General features: G+C 36.6%; 3 protein-coding genes across 3 annotated transcripts; 2 read left to right on the top strand and 1 right to left on the bottom strand.

Moving 5' to 3' along the window:
• The first annotated feature begins 379 nt into the window (after positions 1–379).
• Positions 380–4,312, top strand: XIP1 (Leucine-rich repeat transmembrane protein kinase family protein). The gene is made up of 2 exons (XM_021428693.2): positions 380–2,968; positions 3,381–4,312. Exons 1-2 carry the CDS (start codon positions 499–501, stop codon positions 3,773–3,775), a joined length of 2,865 nt encoding a protein of 954 aa, XP_021284368.1. The 5' UTR covers positions 380–498; the 3' UTR covers positions 3,776–4,312.
• A 10,143-nt stretch (positions 4,313–14,455) lies between these two features.
• Positions 14,456–16,565, top strand: LOC110416591 (tubulin alpha-4 chain). Its single transcript, XM_021428610.2, has 3 exons — positions 14,456–14,682; positions 14,948–15,553; positions 15,640–16,565. The coding sequence occupies exons 1-3, from the start codon at positions 14,590–14,592 to the stop codon at positions 16,294–16,296; spliced, it is 1,356 nt and encodes a 451-aa protein (XP_021284285.1). The 5' UTR covers positions 14,456–14,589; the 3' UTR covers positions 16,297–16,565.
• Positions 16,566–17,806: 1,241 nt separating this feature from the next.
• XK-2 (xylulose kinase-2) lies at positions 17,807–23,030 on the bottom strand. The gene is made up of 11 exons (XM_021429661.2): positions 22,649–23,030; positions 21,596–22,250; positions 21,365–21,453; positions 20,863–20,927; positions 20,160–20,215; positions 19,350–19,470; positions 19,191–19,265; positions 19,054–19,107; positions 18,640–18,734; positions 18,379–18,553; positions 17,807–18,222 (listed from the first exon to the last, which is right to left on the bottom strand). Exons 1-11 carry the CDS (start codon positions 22,705–22,707, stop codon positions 17,993–17,995), a joined length of 1,674 nt encoding a protein of 557 aa, XP_021285336.1. The 5' UTR covers positions 22,708–23,030; the 3' UTR covers positions 17,807–17,992.
• Between the last annotated feature and the right edge of the window lie 66 nt (positions 23,031–23,096).

The raw sequence follows: 23,096 nt of genomic DNA, 5'->3' as shown, positions 1-23,096 counted from the left end.
TGCTTAAATAAATTAGTATATTGATGTAAGTGGCAATATTGGTAGCCTACCTGCAAGCGTGTAGAACTTTGGGCTGTGGCCATCCAAGAGAAAGCAGGAGTGATCACATCAAGAGGTCCTGATCGAGAGGACATGCGGTGGTCAGGATCAGGTGCAGATTATTCTAACATCTAATCTGTATAAAGTAGTTACACTGATGTTATTCCTCTACATGAGCTAGTGGGGTATAAACATACAAGTAAAGCCTCTTTATGCAAAAGATATGCACAACACACACCTCTTTCCATCTCTCTCAGTACTACAGCGCGAACCTGCTTTTTTTCAACATCTTATTACTGCTGCACCCAATGTTCCCCTCAATCAGCCCGTTTATATACTCTCTTCTACACCTTCTTCTCTGCAACAACTGCCCTAACTACCACTTCTTTTTCTCTTTTTAACATAAGCTGCCTCTTCTCTCTCTCTCTCTTTTTCTTGTTCTCTTCCCTTTTCTATGAGATGGCACCAAAGGCTATTTTTCTGCTTCTAGTGTTGCTTAGTTTTGTGTTCTATTCTTCTGAAGCTATAAGACATGATCAGTCTCAGTTCTTCACCTTAATGAAAGCCTCTCTATCAGGAAAGGCCTTGCCTGATTGGGATGTGAGTGGAGGGAAAAATTATTGCAATTTCACAGGAGTTAACTGCAACGATCAAGGGTTTGTTGAAACTCTGAACCTCACAGGCTGGTCACTCTCCGGTAAATTTCCAGCTGATGTGTGCTCTTATCTGCCAGAGTTGCGTGTTCTTGATATCAGCCGCAACAATCTCCATGGCAACTTTCTTAGCGGTATCGTTAACTGCTCTCTCTTGGAAAAGTTCAACATGAGTTCTCTATTCCTGAGAACAACACTTCCGGATTTCTCGAGAATGACATCTTTACGTCTACTTGACTTGTCATACAACCTCTTTATTGGTGACTTTCCTATGTCGATAACTAATCTTACCAATCTCGAGGTGCTCTACGTCAATGAGAATGGTGAATTAAACTTATGGCAACTTCCGGAGAACATTTCCCAGCTGACAAAGCTCAAAGTTATGGTTTTCACGACTTGCGGGTTGAATGGTCGGATCCCAGCATCGATCGGGAAGATGACATCACTTGTTGATCTTGAATTGAGTGGAAATTTCCTTTCAGGTCATATTCCTAAGGAGCTTGGGTTGCTGAAAAACTTGCAGCAGCTTGAACTATACTACAACCAACACTTATCCGGGACAATACCTGAGGAACTGGGAAATCTGACAGAGCTCACAGACTTGGACATGTCAGTCAATCAATTGAGTGGGAGCATTCCAGAGTCTATATGTCGACTTCCAAAACTTAGAGTCCTGCAGCTTTATAACAACAGTCTTACAGGAGAAATCCCAGGTGTTATTGCAAACTCAACAACCTTGACCATGCTCTCACTCTATGGAAATTTCCTATCGGGACAACTTCCACAAAATCTGGGCCAGTTATCACCTATGATTGTTCTGGACTTGTCAGAGAACAATCTAACAGGTCCATTGCCAACAGAGGTTTGCCGAGGAGGTAAATTACTGTACTTTCTTGTCTTAGATAACAAGTTTTCTGGAAAGTTGCCTGATAGTTATGCAAACTGCAACTCTCTTCTACGGTTTCGAGTTAGCCATAACTATTTGGAGGGCTCGATACCTCAAGGACTTCTAGGTCTCCCTCATGTTTCAATCATTGACTTGGCTGACAATAATTTTACGGGTCCTTTTCCAAATTCAATTGGAAATGCTAGGAACTTATCCGAACTGTTCATGCAGAACAATAAGGTTTCAGGTGTTCTACCTCTTGAAATCTCTCGAGCTATCAATCTTGTGAAGATTGATCTCAGTAACAATCTCCTGTCTGGTTCAATACCTTCAGAAATTGGCAATCTAAAGAAACTAAACTTACTGTTGTTGCAAGGCAACAATTTCAGTTTTTCTATCCCCAGCTCACTTAGTTTGCTAAAATCTCTCAATGTTCTTGATCTTTCCAACAATCTCTTGACCGGGAAAATCCCTGAGAGCCTCAGTAAATTGTTGCCTAACTCCATCAACTTTTCAAACAACAAACTTTCTGGCCCAATTCCTCTCTCATTGATTGAAGGAGGGTTGGTGGAAAGCTTTTCAGGCAACCCAGGTCTTTGTGCTCCAGTCCATGTTAAAAATTTCCCCATATGTTCACACCCTTACAACCAAAGGAAGCTAAATTCCATGTGGGCAATCATTATCTCAGTCATTGTCATCACTATTGGAGCTCTTCTGTTTTTGAAACGTCGTTTTAGTAAAGAAAGAGCTGTAATGGAACATGATGAGACCTTGTCTTCATCATTCTTTTCGTATGATGTGAAGAGCTTTCATAGAATATGTTTTGACCAACATGAGATCCTTGAAGCAATGGTAGATAAGAACATTGTGGGCCATGGAGGATCTGGAACAGTGTATAGAATTGAATTGCGAAGTGGAGAGGTTGTTGCAGTGAAGAAGCTGTGGAGTAGAACAGAAAAAGATTCTGCCTCAGAAGATCAGTTGATTTTGGACAAAGGCTTGAAGACTGAGGTTCAGACTCTTGGAAGCATAAGGCACAAAAACATAGTCAAGTTATATAGCTACTTCTCAAACTTGGACTGTAACCTGCTGGTTTATGAGTACATGCCGAATGGAAACCTTTGGGATGCTCTTCACAAAGGGCGGATCCATCTGGATTGGCCAATTCGACATCAAATTGCACTAGGGATTGCACAGGGCTTAGCATACCTTCACCATGATCTGTTGCCACCTATTATTCACAGAGACATCAAGTCAACCAATATCCTACTGGATGTCAATTACCAGCCCAAAGTTGCAGATTTTGGAGTAGCCAAGGTTTTGCAAGCTAGAGGAGGGAAAGATTCTACCACTACTGTCATAGCGGGCACCTATGGTTACTTGGCCCCTGGTAATATTCTGATCCAACTCTATTTTAATTAAGATGTTTTCCTTTACAGTACAAAGAGTTTATGTGTAGCTTTATTCTTTTTTGAGTTTGACTTTACATTTTGATTATGTTATCGCTCTTTGTTAGGACCAATATGCAGTTTGTATATCAATATATGACAGTTTTAAGTACGCAGTTTTTTTGTTCTAAATTATCAGTTTATCACATTAATTTCCTCAATAGGGTTGCTTTAAATATCCTGTAGAGAACCTACACTTTAATAGTCATCAAGGATCATAGTAAATAGTCATATCCCTATTATATGTAGAAAACCTGAAACTGTAATCTATCATGTACATCTTGTTAATTCATATAAATCTAGTTTTTTGTTTACTCAATATATTTAACTAAATTTAATTGATGGCTTTGACAGAATACGCATATTCAAATAAAGCAACAACCAAGTGTGATGTCTACAGTTTTGGAGTGGTGTTGATGGAACTAATAACTGGGAAGAAACCGGTGGAGGCAGATTTTGGAGAGAACAAGAATATCGTATATTGGGTTTCAGCAAGGCTGGATACAAAGGATGGGGTTATGGAGGTCTTGGACAAGCTGCTCTCGGGGTCATTTAAGGATGAGATGATTCAGGTTCTCAGAATTGCCATGCGTTGTACATATAGGAATCCAAACCACCGTCCAACCATGAATGAGGTTGTTCAGCTGTTGATTGAGGCAGACCCTTGCAAAATTGATTCTTGCAAGTTGTCAAATAAGACCAAAGAAGCATCAAATGTCACAAAAGTAAAGAACCAATCAGAAGTATGATCAGATCAGTGCTATATGATGGAGTTTTAGGTGAAGTAACATAGCATCTATAGAACCGTAGCGTCTTCTAAAATATTGAGAGACCAATCATAAAAGCTCTTTGTTATTTCTTTTTGTTCTTCTCTTTTTTTATTTTTTTAAATTTTGCTGATAAGTAGCTTGTAGATTCTTTCTCTCTCTCTCTCTTTTTCTTCCTTTTTATTTTGTTTTTAGCTCGTGTAAAGACCTCAGGAATTTAATCACTATAACTGCTTTATGGTAACGCACAGCATCTGTATGAAATCATTGCATAGCTTTCGAAAGCTTTGTTTTCTCCTTTTTATCTTTGTTTTATTTTTTCTTTTCATGAGAGTGATACAGAGAAAAGAACACTTCAAAAAAGGCACCAGGGTGATTTGTAAGAGGCTTCTTTTTTGCACTGAAGTGGGGTTTCTGATTCTAATTATAAAAATAGAGGCATGATTCCCCTGGGCAGGTCCACCCCGTTCAAGCTTTCCATTGAGAAGATGAACTAGCTTGATTGATTGAGGAGCATCTTTGTCTCTACATGTAACTAAGGACGGACAAGAAAGCAGAAGCCTTTATATTTTTTTGCTTTTCCTGTTTCAGATATTTCTCTTTAATTTCATTTGCTTTGCAAGTGTGCATTATTTGGTTGAAGCACAAGGCATTGAGGATTCAAAGGCTCCAAGCTTGTTTCACCGTAGATAGTGAGCCATGAACATCCCCACTCACAACTTGATCACCCTTTTTTTTTCCATTAAGGGTATTTTGGGGGAGAAACAGCATTCCTCCATTTGCCTATGAAAGTTCATCTAACTATCTTAACAACAAGTTTTCAGCTGCTAGTCTGCAGCTTTAGACTCAAGTTTCAACTAATATTTTTTATTTTTTTGAAGTTTCAACTAATATTAATAGATTAATATTCTCTGAGAACAAAACTGAAAATTGATTCTTCTATAGAGTGCATCAATCCATTTGCCCCTAGAAAAATGAGGGTTATGGGTTTTAGTTGTAAAATCATTTTTTAAAAATTCAGGAATGTTGTGATCGAGACCTATCCTAATTGATAGTAAAATCTCTATGCTCAAAGCAAAGGATCTAACTTCTGGAGAACAAACTATGTCCCTCCCCCCCAAAATATCAACTAAAAAAAACCATCATGAAAGTCATAGTACGCTGCTATAGGAACTAGATCATGTCCTAGACAGACATCATTGAGTTATTTGCATCAATGAATGAAAAAAGCGTGTGCATATACTTGGCACTTGAGTTTGTGTTGTCTCAACTCTCTGAGTGGTTTGCGGGGTCCCCTAAGAAGAATGAGATTCACGGGGAGGGAAAAAAAATTTTCTTTTGGGCATGGTGGAGAGTCCATATAGAAAAGTGGAAAGCTATGACAATGGAATTGTTCTCAACCAAAAAGACAGGGTACCAAAGCAAGCTTGGCCTTTCCTATAGGAAAAAGAAAAGGATAAAAAGGAAACAAAGCTTGGCCATGATATAAGAAGCTGCTTTCCAGGACAGAGATGTCTTCCTCAAGTACCATACCGGAAGCAAAAGATAAATCACCAGGCAGACACAAACAGAAACAGTACATATTCATCCAAATCAATGGCCACTGAAGTCAAAACTACATCAATTCTTCTGAAAATTACAGTTTCTAGAACAGCTTAATTTTGCACATGCAAAAGAGCGGGAAGGAAAAGTACCTAATGATGACTTTTACTGAATCACATAGCAAATAAAGTTATCAACAAGTAGGAGACAAATGCCTGTTTTCACAATGATGGATTGCTGAGTTGAGTAGCCACTCTTTCCCTGAAGTGATAAAGTAGCGGTAGTAAATTGGTAAGTGCGGGCTAAACAATTGACAGCAGCAAAAGAAAAATGTGGATGATGATGGGAATGACTGATTGCAACACCAAACAAAAAAAAAAGCCAGTGATTATATATAAAAAACCTGATGTGCTAGTAACTATCTGTTGAAGTGGCTTAACAGGGCTGGCACTTTGCAATGTTCGCTGAAAAAGGACGATGGCTGACATAGTGACATTTATTTTGACTCCATTGAGAGAGTAGTAGAGTTCACATTGAAAGGGGTTCAGGTTGCTTTAAGCCAATGTCCCCAGCAGGTGAAATCAAAATGTATTACATCTGATCCCGGTAATGTACACTTGGCAATTTAGAAAGATTCTGCCTAATGTAACAGGGTCACTACATAGTTTTTGCCCCTACTTGGAAGTGCAATCTTAAACATTCGCACGGTAAAAAAACATGGATGGTCCAAATTTTCCAGCTTAGCAATCACAAACAGATAAAAAACAAGAAAGGAAAAAAAGAACATCCAGTACAATGATTTGGGAAGCTTTTCATGAGGTCTGCTATGATAGCTTTAAAGGCTCTGATGGGTCTTGGTTAGTCCAACTGAAACACATGTTGGACTTTGTTCTTGGGCTGCTGCAGAAATTAAGGACATTCTTTTCTTTGGGTCTTTGACGCCTTCTGGATTAGGAAAAGGGCTTTGCATAAGAAAAAATGCAAGATTACTATAACACAGTCAAGGGCAAAGATCCTCTCTATTATTAAAAAATGCGGTAAAGACATAATTTATGAGTGAAATTTAAGATCATAAATTAAGTAAAAAGATAAATAAAAATAAATTAAAAAATGGTGTAAATAGTATTTTATTTTAAAATTTATTTGAAAGTACATGTGCCAATTTATGGATCAAATAAATCCTTTTCTCCTAATCAAATCCAATTTTAATCTACTTTTGGGTTTGTTTTTTTTTTTGGTCTTTTTAACGTATTACTTAACAAGGAAGGTTATAAATTTATGGTCAAACCAAGTTTGCAAAACTTGAAACTTAAAGTTTTTTTTATCATTTTATTTATTTATTTGGAGGTACGGATACATAACTTGATTTCATTAATATTGAAGATCTTTCTACATCAATTCCCCTTTCTTTTTATTTTGGAGACTCAAATACATAAAAGGAATAGAGTTGGTCACTTTTAAGTATTTTTCTTTTTTAATATACAACCACACTTATTTATTTATTTCATAATAAAACACACTTGTTTAAGGTCTCAATTAAGTTGGTAATTATTTTATTATTGTGTATTTAAATAGATTACTCATATCCATGAAGCTCTTCCTCTCTTCAACCTCATCTCTACCCTCTACTGCATCTCTCCTTTTTGTTGGAAAACATGGACAGGAAACACCACACCTTTGTTTTTATTTTCTTTCCCCTTCACCTGAATCATATCATTTTTTCTTTTCTAAAACGTACACCTAAAATGGAACAGCAACCACCATTTTTTCAACCTCCTAAAAGCAACCCAAAATTGAACAGAGACAAGGACATTTGGCTTCCTATACAAAAAAGGGAGCTTTAAAGTTGGATGCACCCCAAAAACAGAGAAAGCCCGGAATTCCCCCCTCCCCCAACATTGTTTCTATTCTAAACTTCTTGTCTTTTTCTTTTAAAGCTTTTGATGAAGTTAAAAAAAAAAATGAAGGAAAAAATCAACATTCCTTTCTATGGAAAATAACGGACTGATATAGAAATGAAGTAAATAAGATGCTCCTAATTAATACTACTAGTAGCAAAAATTTGAAGGTGAAAAAGGGTTTGGCTTGGTGGCACTTGGCAGGAATTGTTTTGTCGGATTATGTGTCCCCTTTTCTTTTGAAGCCTTACAGAGATGGAATATATATATAGAAATAGTGCTGTCTTCTTTTGGGTTGGTTAGGAAATGCCTCCTTCGGATGTGAGAAAAAGAAGAAGGAGAAAGGATAAGGAAGGGGGTAGACGGGGGGTTGTTTTTAATGCAACAGAAACCAGTAACGTTTAAGGAACAACAGCTTTTTCCCCTGTTTCTCCTTCTTGGCCTCTCTCTCTCTCCCCCCTATCCCTGTCAATCAGGGCGGCTACCTCACTAAACACTACACAACATTTACTGGTACTGCCTTTGTCATTAACCACTTCAATTAACTCCTCTCATCTACCCCCGCCATTCCCTTTTCCAGCCATGTTTCTTTGAATGTCTGAATTGCTTTTGTTTGCCTTTTCATGCTCGTAGCAGTCCTAGGTCTTGGTGACAAATATAATGTTTACAAAATGGTTTTCTGACAGACAGCCTTTTTCATTTTCAAGCTAACTTACATTTGAGACAAACTACAAACAGACCACTCTGCACCTTTGGACAACAATTCTGTAAGGGATCTTTGATGGCCCCCACACGTTTTTCCTGTCTTTTGTCTCTTGCAGAAGATTACCCTGAAGAACCAAAAAGAAAAAAGAAAAACCCCATAGGAAAATTGTTTTCTTCATACTTTTACTACTGAAAACAGTGCATATCCATCCATTCCATGACTTAATATCTGTGTCACTGGCCTCTATTACTACTATCCCCCCCGCCCCCCACCCCTCTTCAATAAAAACATAAAAAACAAAGAGAAAAAATGTAATATATTATGAATTATCTGTGAAATGCATGGGCACAAAGTTTCATTGCTGCTTTTGTATTTGCAGATGCACTGTAAATGTTGGTCAGAAGACAATAAGTGCATGTTGAACAGACATAATTTGCTGTCACCCTAATAAAAAGAGAAACAGGGTACCTTCTATTCTTTTTTTGAAGAGAAAATAAAGTCTGGAAAGAAGGAGAAAGAAAAGAACTTGAACGTTCAAACTCCATGATCAGTTTGGGTTTTGAATGACTTAAATTATTCAATGCTTACAAAATAAGAAAAACAAAACGAAAGATATCATGTCATAATAATTTGGTGAATCTGTATTAATATCATTATTGACACATTGGCAACTAAAAACTGAGCCTTCTACCGACAAAGCTCAAAGGCACCCAATGAATGATGAAACGTTTATAGTTCTGAGGTATTTGAACCACAAGGGTTTTTAACTCTCTGTTCCCTTGCGTTTGAAGGGTTCAGTCCATCTTTATTTCGGGTTGCCAGCCGGTGCAGGGAGCTGACTATTAATAGGTCACAGTTGCAGCCAGTGTTTTAAATTCCTACACTTCTTCAAAAATTAATGCCTTTTATTTCGGATTTTTCCTATGATCAAGACCACTGGAACAAATCATTGTGAATCATCAATTATTTGACATTAATCAACCTCTAAGTAGCTTATTCATATCTCCTAGGTTGGGGTGTTCTCTTTGATACCAACCCTCGTTGATACCCATTTCTCTCTGGTTTCTTTATAGTATCCACGTCGGGAAAACGACTTGACCAATTAAGGCCGGTAACACATCATCGACAATAAAGACAGTCGATCAATGCTCACCATAAGGTAGATCGGTCGATCCAAATTAAAGTTCAATTATGAACTATTTAATTGTAATAATTTAAATATAGAATACCATTTCTTTCTTGTTACTTATAATTGAGCTGCATTCTTTATTTAAAAATGTTGTTACAGAACAAGCATCGAATCAAATTGAAGTTTATTAGGATTATCCTAATAAATACGACTAATTTATAAAGAAAATTGGAGAAGACCTGGAACCCCGTAATAATAAAAACGAGTACTATAGTATTGAAAATTGGAATGGGGTTGATGCCAAACTGCCAATTCTATTTTTTGGCGGGATTTGGAGAGGCGACTCCCCTGGCCGTCGGATGTAAAAAACAAAAGGAGCAGTTTTGGTCAAAACAAAAAGCGACAAAGACCTTACGTCACTTTGAAGTGAAAAAACACAGCTGGTGCTGCCTTGCTGCGTGTCCTCTGCCTGTGCCCCTGCTTGCCTGCGAAGGGCTGTGACTTTTGATCCACTGATGCTTGGCTTCGCTCATGTTGATCGCCATCACACCCTTCACCCGCACCAATCATCTACTGTAGCATTAGCATTCTTCCCATTTTTCCAATTTTTGTTTTTTTTTTCATGAATTTTATGAAAAGGGTTTTTAATTTATTATTAAAGAAAAAGGAAAAAGAGTTAATATTACATAAGAAAGAGAAGAGAGAGGAGCAAAAGAGAAAAGATTGAGGGACAAAACGGTGAGTCTCACCAGAAGAGGAACAAAGATAAAGTTGAAAAAGGCTTTTCACCGGCCTTGTTTTAAACCCCGAAATATGCCTGCCTACAAAATAAAAATAAAAATTTAACTCCAGTGAAATTCCCATTTTAGACATGAATGAACCGGACTCTCTTTTCCTCCTCCTTCCACGTTTCTCTCCCTGGAAAATACATAAAACCAGACAAACCTCAAAGAGCTGTTTCTTCTTTTTCTTTTTAGGGGCTTGACTTCAAACCCAGCAGCAAAAACCTCAAACCTGTTACTGTAATGGCTGTTGAGAGCTGCAATGACCGAGCTACCCTTGGTCTTCGCGAGGTACCCTTACCCTCTCTTCACACCTTTGTGAATCGAAGGTCATTTTCGTGCATTCACAGATGAGAGAGAGTACAATGTAGCTCTCTTTCTCCCTGTGCAAAATCACTCCCTTCCCTTATTGCGTGCAAAAAGGCAGACAGGATGGAGCCAGGCAAATATAAATATATATAATAATATAAATATTTTTCTATATAGTTTCTTGCTCAAGAAAAAAAAAATCTCACACTGTTTTTTTAGTTTCATTTTTTTGGGGTTTTTTTCTCTTATTTTCTGATGAGATTTTAAAGGTGGAGGAGGAGCATACGGTTCATCATCAATCGTGGGCATTCATTATCATGCATTGAAATGCAGAGGAAAGAAGACGGTGGGATTTGAGAAGCATTTTGGTGATATTTTTTTTTTCACATGTTTGTGAAGGGTTGTACTTTGTTTTAATGTATTTATGGCCATGACGGTGATGATGTATGTTTTTCCCAATTTTCCATAGATTGACTTTGCTTCTATAAATATAGAGATAAAGTTGTTCTATTTCTGATTATGCCCACATTTGATTTATTTATCTTTTTGAGTGCTATTTATGCATTTTATAATTTATTTTGAGTGTTTACTTGCTAGATGGAAATATGTAGAGAATGTCGGTGATCCTCATAGACCTTTGTGGATGTTCAGTGAAAATAAGGTTAAGGGTCTTCGAAATGCAGAAGCCACCTGAGGATGGAATGATTCCATTTTGCCTTTAATGGCATTTAGAAATTTGTTTGTATCTTTAGTTCCATTGCTGCATTTGACTTGATTCTATCAGTTTTTCATTGGTCCATGGATAAACAATTGCAGAAGAGTTGGAGAGAGGGGGAAGGGGAGGAGAGAGTGGGGGACTAGAAAAAAGAATGTGGTCCATGTATGTGATAAGCCTGGATTTTTGAACCATTTGTTAGTCTTTGATATGTATGCTATTGTTATGTCTTTATGTTGGTTTCTATATTAGTGAAAAAGGGAACAATTTAGTATATCAATTGTGAGGTTTAAGGAACCGATGTGATTGACTTTTATGTGATATTTTATACAGATGCATTGTAGGGAATTTGAAATTGGAGTGCCTTGTGGTTTTACTTTGAAACAATGATTTGATAAGTTATAACTATGGCGATGCTGGCTGGCCTGTTCCCCTGTCACATGTTATTTCTTTTGACCTTTCTATACTCCTATATATATTTATGATTTTGCAAGGTTGTGTCAAGAAAGGTGAAGGGATATGTATGTAAAACTTCCTCTCTAATTAGCATCTTAAGCAAAATGCTGAGATGAGATTTTCCATTGGTTGATTTCTGCAAATGACATGAGTGATCAATATTCTCAAGTTACATATGCTTTCAGATTTGCTATCCTTGTTATATTGTTATCAAACGTTATTCAGCTCTGTATGCTGTACTTTGTTGGAGTGAATACTGTCTTTTACTTTCAAACTGCGCAACATATTCTTTTACATGCTTATGGATGTTTGGCATTTGGATATGAAACCAACTTACATAGGTTTCCTGAAAATCCTGTTAACAAAACTTGTGCAATAACTGTATGTTTTGCTCATTCATAGTTCTATTTTGTCTGAGACATATCTGTACTATGGGTTGTAACTCTTTCCAAAATTCTATGTTAGTGCAACAATGCTTCATTATACTGGCTCTATATGAAGATTTAAATGACAAAAGGTTTGGAGAACCATGTCTGCTGGTGGAAGACAGTTCTTTAATTAAATCATGGGTTTGGTCATGTCGTATGCTTTTTGTGTCCCCCTCCCTATATGTTAAATCATTAATTGGCAACTGTTTCTTATGAATAGAAAGATGAATGTATTTATGCTTCCTGTAACTAATTCAAGTAAAGCTACATTAATCCCCATGAAAGAATTCCCCTTTCCTATATAATTACAAACCTTTGCCTTTTCCCTGTTATCATGAATATTTCCTATTTGCTCATTACTTGATAGTTCCTAGGGTTTTGTTGAAATAAGATATACTGCTGAGTGAATAAGACATAGTGGTGAGTGAACCTATTTAATGCATGTACCTTTTGGTATCTCTGTGAGTTAATCTGTCTGCCAAACAAGGTAGCATCCAAACTTGTAATTATTTCATGTTTAGAAGTAACTTTTGCTTCCATTTTCCAGTGCTTTAGTTAAATGGCTTTTTAATACCTTGCTCATACAAATATTTTATTGGTTTCTCCTATCATTTCAGATTGCTTGATATAGGTTTTAACTTTGCTGATATTTTTTCTTTTGCAGCTTTCATTGCATGACTTTAAACCTAGGATTCTCATTGTGATGGAACATTAGGCATGTGTGTTTTGATAGGTAGTTAAAAGTTGGAAGTTAGGGAGTACTGCTGATTATGTATGTTCACAATTGAATAACACAATGTATTATTCTGGTGCAATTAGCAAAGATTACTTCTTCAGTAGAATTAAACCTCACTTAAATGAGCCTAAATGGTTTTTTTACTGCAAGTATAATTTCCTGTTATCAACTATCAAGTCTAACCAAGTGCACGAATGTGACCCCGTACTCTGTAGATCTTCCCCCTGGGAATTTGTCAAAACTTCTTTTCCCGTTTTTTTTTTTTCATCATTTTTGCCAAGTTTACTTACTGCTATAACATCTAAGGATGCTCAGATTTATCCTTAAAACTTTTCCCTGGGGAAATTTAGAATGTTTAAGTTTCTTTCTGATACGTTGATTCCCAAGTATAAGAATCTTTAACAAGATGGCCTTCTCGTTTTGCAGCTTGTCAATGGACTTTAACAAGATCCATGACTCTTGCTATGCACTTTTGTACTGACCATCACCATATTAATTCATAATCAGTTCAATCTTGAGGTGCTCAGAGCCTTTTCAATGCCACGCCTATTGTCTTGAACCTTAGTGTTGCTGTTTATTCAATGCATGGATTTCTTCCATTAATGAAACGTTCTCTGTTTAGAGAACATATTACACATCCATTTAGATGTAACCTGTGCTTGCTGGATTAGACGGTTTGATTTTGGCCGGTCAGATAGCATTTCCGTATGTAGGACATGGATGTCCTTTACAGAAGGCGGCAAAAACTTGGAAGAAATGATGTTGTGTCGTTTGTTTATGGCGTGACCTTGGCCTGCGTTTTGTATAGGGACCAAATAGAAATTGTCGGGAACTGTTTGTGACATTTATGAGAAAGTCAAATTATTCAAGTGGTTGGGGCGCTGCTGCAGCCGGGTCGTGGCTGCTCTTTTCCTTCCATTCCCTACAAACCAAATAGTGTAATTACTGAACTGCAAATAGGGGACTTTGTATTTCGATCTTTGCTTGACCTCCGAAGGTCTTAACATTCAAAATCATATTCATTGTTCGCCGGTAAGCTGAGGCCTTGCAGATCCTATGAGCGGGATTTTCTGCATAGCAACCCAACAGCAACCTGTTCCAAAAGCCCAAGTCTCAGATCCAGCTCAAAACTCAAACACTAAACATCTTGGAAATTGATTTAAAACCCAAACGGATCCATCCCGAAGGCATTCAGACGCATCCCCTGATTACACTCAACTCCCCATAGTCCATCCTTCTGGCCCTGTCCAAATCAGCGAAAGAGAAAAAGAAAAATAAGAATTTATATTCGATGGATGCACTGACAGCTATCAAGCCGTCAAATGATAGCACTTTACTATAAAATGTAAATTTTAAAATTTTTTAAAAAATAAAATTAAATATGAATAATTTTTTTAACAACTAAAAACAATTTCTTTTGAATTTTGATAGCCTTGAAAATAAATTCCAATTCATGTTTGTCGAAATTTGAAGTTAAAAAGAAAAATGGGTAAGGGGTCAAAGCCAGTAGCCTATTCCATCATTGGGCCATAATGGACCCACTGATGGCAACGTAAAATCCACTCTCTTTTTGAATTTTGATGGCCTACCAACTCACCACTCGCCAGCATTCGCCTGTTCCCCAGTTCTATAATTATAAAGGACAAATTACGACAAGCTAACCACTAAAATGACAAAACCACCCTTCTCCTCCACACAAAAATAACGCCACTCTCGGCAATTTCAACAAATTCGCAGCCCTTTTCCTTATTCCAAATCAAAATCAAAATTAAGCGGGAGAAATTAATAGATGAACTATGATTAATAGGCCGTTAGAGAAAGCCATGCTGGCTATCATTAACGACACCCGCTCCTCGCTGGCATCATTAACCACGGTTAACTAACGCTGGCTTGTCCAACCACTATTTCTTTTTTTTTTTTTTCTAAAATTTTCCTCTTCCGATCTAATCTCCTATATAAACCCCTCCAAAGAATAGTTCAAATCTCATATTCCCAACGGCGTCTTGATAAACGCCCATTTCCCTTTTTCAAAGCAAAAATTTGTCTCTCATTTTCTTAGAATTTCCTTTGTAATTTTTTGAATTTCAAAAGAAAAATGAGAGAGTGTATTTCGATTCACATCGGTCAGGCCGGTATTCAGGTCGGCAATGCATGCTGGGAACTCTACTGTCTCGAGCATGGCATTCAGGTAAATTTCATTTTCTCTGCTCCTAGATTTCTTTTCCTCATTTCTCTTTAAATCTTTCAATTTTATTTGAATTCTTTGCATAATTAGGTTTCTCTTGTTGTAATAGAACTTATTAAACCGGTAGATCTGGTTCGATTGAATGCTAGCTGAACGATATAATTTATGTTGGATTAGTTAGGCAAGATCTAGGGTTTAGAATGTGAATGATTATGGTACCATGTTTCTAAATGTAGTCCCTTTTTTTCGTTTTTGAAATATCTTTCAGCCTGATGGCCAAATGCCAAGTGATAAGACTGTTGGTGGAGGAGACGATGCTTTCAACACCTTTTTTAGCGAAACTGGTGCCGGAAAGCATGTCCCTCGTGCCGTATTTGTTGATCTCGAGCCTACTGTCATCGATGAAGTGAGGACTGGAACGTACCGCCAGCTGTTCCACCCTGAGCAACTAATCAGTGGCAAAGAAGATGCTGCCAACAATTTTGCTCGTGGCCATTACACAATTGGAAAAGAGATTGTCGATCTCTGCTTGGATCGGATCCGAAAGCTTGCGGATAACTGTACTGGGCTACAAGGATTTTTGGTCTTTAATGCTGTTGGAGGTGGTACTGGTTCTGGTCTTGGATCCCTTCTCTTGGAGCGTCTCTCTGTTGACTACGGAAAGAAGTCCAAGCTTGGGTTCACTGTCTATCCTTCACCACAGGTTTCTACATCTGTTGTAGAGCCTTACAACAGTGTCCTGTCCACCCATTCGCTCCTTGAGCACACGGATGTTGCTGTGCTTCTTGATAACGAAGCAATATATGACATCTGCAGGCGATCTCTGGACATTGAACGGCCCACTTACACCAATCTTAACCGCCTTGTCTCTCAGGTATTGATAAGAAATCTTACAAATATTCTCATCTGTCATGTTTAATGAGCATAGTTTATGACTGGCGTTTGGCATGTGTGTTTCAGGTTATCTCATCCCTTACTGCCTCTCTGAGGTTTGATGGGGCCTTGAATGTGGATGTGACTGAGTTCCAGACTAACCTGGTCCCCTACCCCAGGATCCATTTTATGCTTTCCTCATATGCCCCTGTTATTTCTGCTGAGAAGGCTTACCATGAGCAATTATCAGTGGCTGAGATCACCAACAGTGCATTTGAGCCTTCTTCCATGATGGCCAAATGTGACCCACGCCATGGGAAGTACATGGCCTGCTGCCTCATGTACCGAGGTGATGTTGTGCCCAAAGATGTGAATGCTGCTGTGGCCACTATCAAGACCAAGCGAACTATCCAATTTGTCGATTGGTGCCCAACTGGATTTAAGTGTGGTATCAACTACCAGCCACCAACTGTTGTTCCAGGAGGTGACCTTGCCAAGGTGCAGAGGGCTGTCTGCATGATCTCTAACTCAACCAGTGTTGCAGAAGTGTTCTCCCGTATAGACCACAAATTTGATCTCATGTATGCCAAGCGTGCCTTTGTGCACTGGTATGTTGGTGAGGGAATGGAGGAAGGAGAGTTCTCAGAGGCTCGTGAGGATCTTGCTGCACTGGAAAAAGATTATGAGGAAGTTGGTGCCGAGTCTGGTGAAGGAGATGAAGGGGATGAGTGCGACGAGTACTGAGGGAAGGACTGCCTTCATATATTTGCTAATCAGATGTTCTTGGTGGTTGAATCTCTTTTTTTTGAATGTTTTTGGTTGCTTTGGGTGACGTATCCAGTTCTTCATATTTTCAATGAATAAGTTTTAGTAAAGGCTTTGCCGTATGAGAGGTTTCCAACTTTGTTACAACTTAAACATGCATATAAACTGCATGAAGAGCTCTATAAGCCTTTAGGAGCATTGTAATAGAAGGTCTAACATTCATTATGAAGAGCTCTGTTGTCTTTAAACTTTTAAACTTTTAACATACTCAAGTTTTAATTGAAATTTCAAATGAGTTTATAAATTTTCAAAAGACATTTTATTTAAAAAAAAATTTTACTGGACACATTAATCAATTGTTTGTATTTTCTGTTAATTTGATAACATAGTAATATTAAAATGATAATTTTATTTTTATTAATTTTAAAAACTATTATTATATAAATTTTATTAATTTTTTATTAATTTAAAAAAATTCTTGGAGAGCTGAGAAAATTTATCCTTTTTTTAATATGTATAATAATAATAATAATAATTTTTAATTAATAAAAATATTTTTAAATTTTTCATAAATTTTTTGAAGTGAAATATTCATTTCAAAAATTAATAAACTTAACATAAAAACCCTTTATTTTCAGTTTACAAACTTAGGTGGTGTTTAGTACATTACAATGCAATGTGATTACAGGTAATGTGATTGCAAGTAATGTGATTGCAAGCAATGTGATTACAGAGAAAATAACATTACAGTGTTTGGTATGTAAGTAAAATAATGATTAAAATGCAAAGAAGATAACATTGCAGTGTTTGGTTTATAAGTACTTTAGTGGAATGTAATGCTAATTGTCAAAATTACCCCTAATTATTAAAATATAAGTTTAATATATTATATTTTTTATTATTAATTTTATATAATATCATTTCTTAAATATATTTTTAATATCATATATTTTATTTTTATTTATTATTATAATATTTATATTTTATTTTAATATATTTTATATTATATTATTAATTTTTATATAATATCATTCTTAAATATATTTTAATTCATATATTTTATTTTTATTTATTATTATAATATTTTATATTTTATTTTCTTTCTTTAATATATTTTTTATATTATATATTTTATTTTAATTTGTTTATCTATATTATATAAATATTAATTTTTTATATTTTATTTTATTAATTTATTCTTATATTATTATTTATTTTAATGATAATATATAAAATATTTTTAATAAGATAATAAAGTTGAAGGGTAAAATTTCTTTAAGAAATTACAGAGTGAATATAATGTGATTGCATTGTTTTAAACTGCAATCACATTACATCCATTGGCTGCAATGTGATTGCATTGCAATCTTACATTACAGTGATCTGTTACAAAACAAACACTGTAATGTAATTTAATAAGCCACATTGCAGGGAATGTGGCTTACATCCCTGATACCAAACGCCACCTTATATCAATTGACACTATTGATGAACGAAATAAATTCAAAAGAGAATAAGGTTTAAGCAAAGCATAACCATGTTAGACTGATTAAACAATAAGGTGAAAATAATTTTAATTAATCACGAAATAACTTTTATTGTTGTTTGTAGACATTTATCACAAAGGCTCCCACTCAGACCTCCCTTCTCACACCTCATTAAACTGACTTTACATCTAGCAACGGCCCAACTTTTTGACAAGGCGGTTCTCAATTTCCATTCTCTTCTTCATCAGTATGGCATACTTGGAAACCAGATTCTGGTCTCCAGCAGTCATGGAGAGCTTGCAGCTGAGAGATGTCTTCCCCAAGTCCTTGTACATCGATGAGATCGGAACAAAACTGCCTTTCTTGCTGCACAGCCAACCATGAGCAGCCCTCAATGCAGCTCCTAGAGAAGCCGAATCTGCCAAAGTAACAAGTATCGGGTAATTCAGACTTCACACAATATGACAAAAACTTATATAGATTGAAAATTTGAAATTGGCACAAATCTGGGCTGAGTTCATTGCATTAATGGTTTGTTGTAAACCAATGCAGAAAACAACATATAGCAACGTACCAGGTCTTTGGACTGTATAAATATCACACCCAAAAATGGATGCAATTGAGCTCAGAATGCTTTGATTTGCTGATGCTCCACCAGTAGCAATGATTCGTTTTGGAGGAGAAGGCATTCCAAATCTTTCTGCATGAGCACGCATCGAGAGAAATTGACCCTCAATCAAGGCTCGAACCTGAAAACAAATCAATTGCTTTCCAACAAAGAGCCGTGGTAGAAATTCATTAGTTTATAACACAAAACTATTTTATAAGTAATTACCTCAGAAGGAGGATCGAATTCTAGCACTTCTTGTTCATTCAAGCCATCCACGGTTTCACCAGTGAAATTTTCAAGAAGGTAATGATGGAATCCAACTGAATGTGCAAAGAACCTCTTAGTTGATTATTCAAGGCTTGGAACGGTTGTAGATTGCTTAGATATTAAATTATGGTGTAAACATGACTTATTCCCAGGTTGCATGTGTATTGGAAGATCACCATATCAAAGTATCCCATCATAAAAATTTCCCATGCTGTTCATATTTATTCCCATCATTCAATTGACTACACTGCACGCCAATTAATGATCTTCATGTATTAGTAGCAAAATAATTATGAAACTAAACAATCCAATTAACAGGTGATCTCCTCACTGAAGCCTTAGACATGCAAGAAGAAAAAACTTGAAACCTACCAGGCAGAGGAGGAAGGATCTCATGCTCCTTGTAATAGAAACCTATCTTCCCACCTGTTTCAGCAAATTGAATGAAAAATAGAGAACAAATAACCTTCATATTCAGGAGAGGTGAGTAAAAGAACATATTTACTGACCATTTAGAGGAGGAGTTTGCTCTAGAAATTTGTTGAAAACATCCCAAGATTTCTCCGCATAGCGATTACGAACATCTAAATTAACATGGAGGCCATGTTAGATACCTAGATAATCACAGTCAGCTTCATCTCAAACAAAAAGGAAGGAATTTCTGCTACCTTCACGCGTCAGAGACCCATTTTTGTAAACCAACATCACCATGTAGCCTTCTGTGTCAACAGGATTTGGGAAAACATGCCCTTCTAATCTAGGTTGAGGATCCTTAGTGATCCCAAATACCTGCAACAAGCATGGGCAGAATCAAGTTAGACTTCATTGTGAGGGCACAGATTAAGAGACTAACATCTGAATCCGTTTGCATAGTAGACTAAACAATAACTTGCAAGCCTGGGAAATACAACTAGTGAGGAAAGCTACAAAATATTACAAAAGGAAGTTCAATTTCTCAAAGATAGTACCACTACTAAATGTCATTCAATCCATTTGTTAGATGGTTCATAAATATGTTTGTAGTGATCAAAGGAAGAGCTTGCAGTGCATTAAGTTCAATTTGTTCAAGGAAAAACGAAAGTATAATGCAGAAAAATTTGACAATTTCCAATGGAAGAATCTATGTCATGATAACGTATAGATAAGTTTCAGAGATAATGAAAAAAAGAGATGCACATGAAACACAAAGCAAAATAGTATTACCAGTGCACATGCAATCAGAATCCTGAAGAGAAACTCTTCCAAAACACTCAGGGTAAGTTGCATTGTCATAGACAAAGCAACCAAAAGCTTCAAGGGAGTCTAAGACTTGCACCTTTGAAGTAGGACCTACCACTTAAAGTTTCACATAGGAATCTTTGTTGACCAGACATGGGACTTAACACATTTCCTCACTGATGTTGCATATGAAGTTTCCAAGAATAAGAGAAAGCATGGAGATCGCTACTGATCAAATAAAGAGCATAAACAGTACTTACAGTGTCACTGGTGCCCAAACTGATTGCCAGATCACCAGGAGTGTTTAGGGTTAAACCTGCATGCCCAAAATGTTTTTAATTGATGAAAAGTTAAGACAAAGAATTATAACAGTATACAAAATACAGATGCTATCCTTCTAGCTCTACATTGTCAATAGCAGTATGAGATAATTTAATCTATTATGGTTATTTATTTGTTGTTTATTGTTACTTTTCTCGCATCGTTACCTTAGTTCTTAATTAATCATATTGTCATGGGCCATCTTACCCCAGTGAATCTATTAATGTTTTAAGCTAAGTCGTATTGAGTCAGACATGGATGCTGGGTACTGGTGCATACATTTATCTGGCTGCCTACACCACAAAGAATTTCAAATGCACCGGAGAGTATGTAAAGTGAAGTAAAGGATCAAGATGGGGTAGATTTTGGGATTTATCTCTTCTTCCCCTCTTCTGAGTTTTCTAAAGTGGAGGTATTTCAACATACATTTATGCTGTCTTCACCTCTATGTAATAGATTAAAACTTTGAAGGACAGAATAATATTCCTTGAAGTAGAAATGAAGGTTGAATGAATGTTGAAAGGAGACACATGATAACCTATTAGAGCATAAGGAATTGACTAGCAAACCAGCATAATTGAGTAGTACCAGAATTAGTCTCAGAAAGAATTCAATTTAAAATAGATGAGGAGAATCATGGACCTGCTAAGCTGTTAGGATTGTCTCCAGACCACTGAACAACCAGGCAATTCTTATTGAATTTAAACCTGAAAAGACATTAATGAGTTTCAAGCTGTCTCTATATGTAGTCAGAGAGATGTAACATAATATACCTATTGAAACACAGGCACGAAAACAAGGGTATTTTGATTGATATCATAGCATACTAAGGGGAATATATGTAACCATTCATTATCTAGAAGAGTCATAATCTCACAAAATTTGAAGTATACAACTAATGCCCAAAATCAAATACATAGATGCAAATACTTTACCAGAATGTATAGATAAGCACTAACAAATTTGAAGCCCAAACAAACTATACTATGCAAAGTAGAGTGTGGTTCAACACCACAAGGAAGCATGTATCATGGACAATGCAAATGGTATGAGTTTTATACCAAATTCAAACCCAAAAATAACATTGAAATGTTAGCAACAGATAATCAAGGGTGAAATTCTTAGCAAGTAATATACTACAAACCTATCCACAAAATAGGAAGCTATAGAACCAGCAACAGCATGAGCAGGAGCTAGCTTTCCAAGCTTTGCCTCCAAACCTGGAGCTGTAGCCTGCAACAAATATATCATCATTTCAATAAAAGCCTTAGCATTGAAAATAACATCATATAACATAAGAAAATATCAATCAACAAGAGTTTGGGGATTGATAAAGGAACAAAAAACACAGATTTAGGTAGCATGCTAAACAAACCTCTAAAGCAACTTTAGACCAAGCCCTTTGTTTTATATCCATCAAATTCATCCCTGCACCATCAGTTTCATCAATACAAGCATAAGCCCCTATAAATAGACATGCCATGAAAGAGCTAACAAGAGAGATCCTCTCAGTATTCTTATAAACTTCTGGTTGTGTCTGAAATATCTTCCGAATTTGTGGTCCTGTATATCTCTCATAAGCACGTGAACCCGTAATTCTAGACAACTCCAATGCACCTCCAACAGCTTTCTCTATTTCTCTACACTGAGCTGTGGTGCTGCAGTCCATCCATACTGGCGATTCATTAATAGAAAAGGCATTGCCAAGCTGATCAACTAATGGCTTCTTGGGGTCCAACGATGATAATAATGCAGAACTACCATTCTTCCAATAAACACTGCCATGTTGCTGTCCACTACCAGAAATGGCAGCAATTTTCCCAAAATCCAAATTGGATTTAGATAGTTTTTGAAGAATGAGATCCAAAGCCTCCACCCACATTAAGGTGGGTGAAACAATTCTGCCATTATCAGAAGGGTCTCTATAAACCCCATCCTTGGTCTTGTAATGAGGCAAATCAGAGTCAAAGTGAATAAGCTCTGAAGCAACAATCACAAGATTGGAGTCCAAAACAGTTGCCTTCAACGACCTTTATACAAGCGGAAAAAGGAAAAGATCAAAGGTGCATCTCAAACGGTGAATTCACAGCAATTCGATTCTAGTTTTTAAAATACATAGAATTTTCAATAAACAAACAGACCCAATTGGATAAGCCCTGATCATAACAGCATCAAAAATCCAAATTTTTCATAACATAAGAAGAACAATACACAATATGGCAACATGGGTTACTTCTAGTTTTGGCTTAGTGGCATAGGATTTAAACCCTGATCATAACAGCCTCAAATTTTCACTCTTTTAATTTAAAAAAAAACATTTATTTAAACATTAGAATAAGAAAAAACACAATTTGGCAACATGGGTACTTGTTGTTTCTGCTTGATGACATGGGATCACGAAACTAAACGGAGACCAAGACAGACTTACTGAGTAGAGCTGTCAAGACCAAGGAACAGAGCGTCATGAGGAAGAGATAAATCCGCCATCTTTGGAAACAAAAAAGCAACCCAATGCTTTGTGTGGTCAAGTGAAGTGAAGAGGAAGCGGCAATGCAGCTTGAGTCAGGTGTTTCGGTTATATAGTGAAGGCAATTAAAGCTATAACTAACATCTAGAAACTCAAGAGGTTCTATAAGATAGGAGTAGCAGATATGGCTGTTGACCCAATTAAGAGATTTTTGTTGGATAAAATATTTTCAATTGTTTTCCTATTTTGTTAACGTTTATCCAATACGGATTCTTTTGCTGCTAGGATCTTGGTCAACCTTCAACCAAAACAGAAACATAGTGACATCAGGATTCTAGTGGACGTGAATTTCGTTTCGGCCCGGAAAGGTTTTTGTCAGTTCGCCGATCAGGTTATGCCACGTCAGCGT

The sequence above is a fragment of the Theobroma umbraticum genome, unplaced genomic scaffold (genome assembly GCF_002168275.2).
Source record: "Theobroma umbraticum cultivar Fairchild unplaced genomic scaffold, ASM216827v3 scaffold_51.0, whole genome shotgun sequence".
NCBI classification, from domain to species: Eukaryota; Viridiplantae; Streptophyta; class Magnoliopsida; order Malvales; family Malvaceae; genus Theobroma; species Theobroma umbraticum.
The sequence above is the reverse complement of the archived record's forward strand: the minus strand, read 5'-3'. Positions and strand labels throughout refer to the sequence as shown.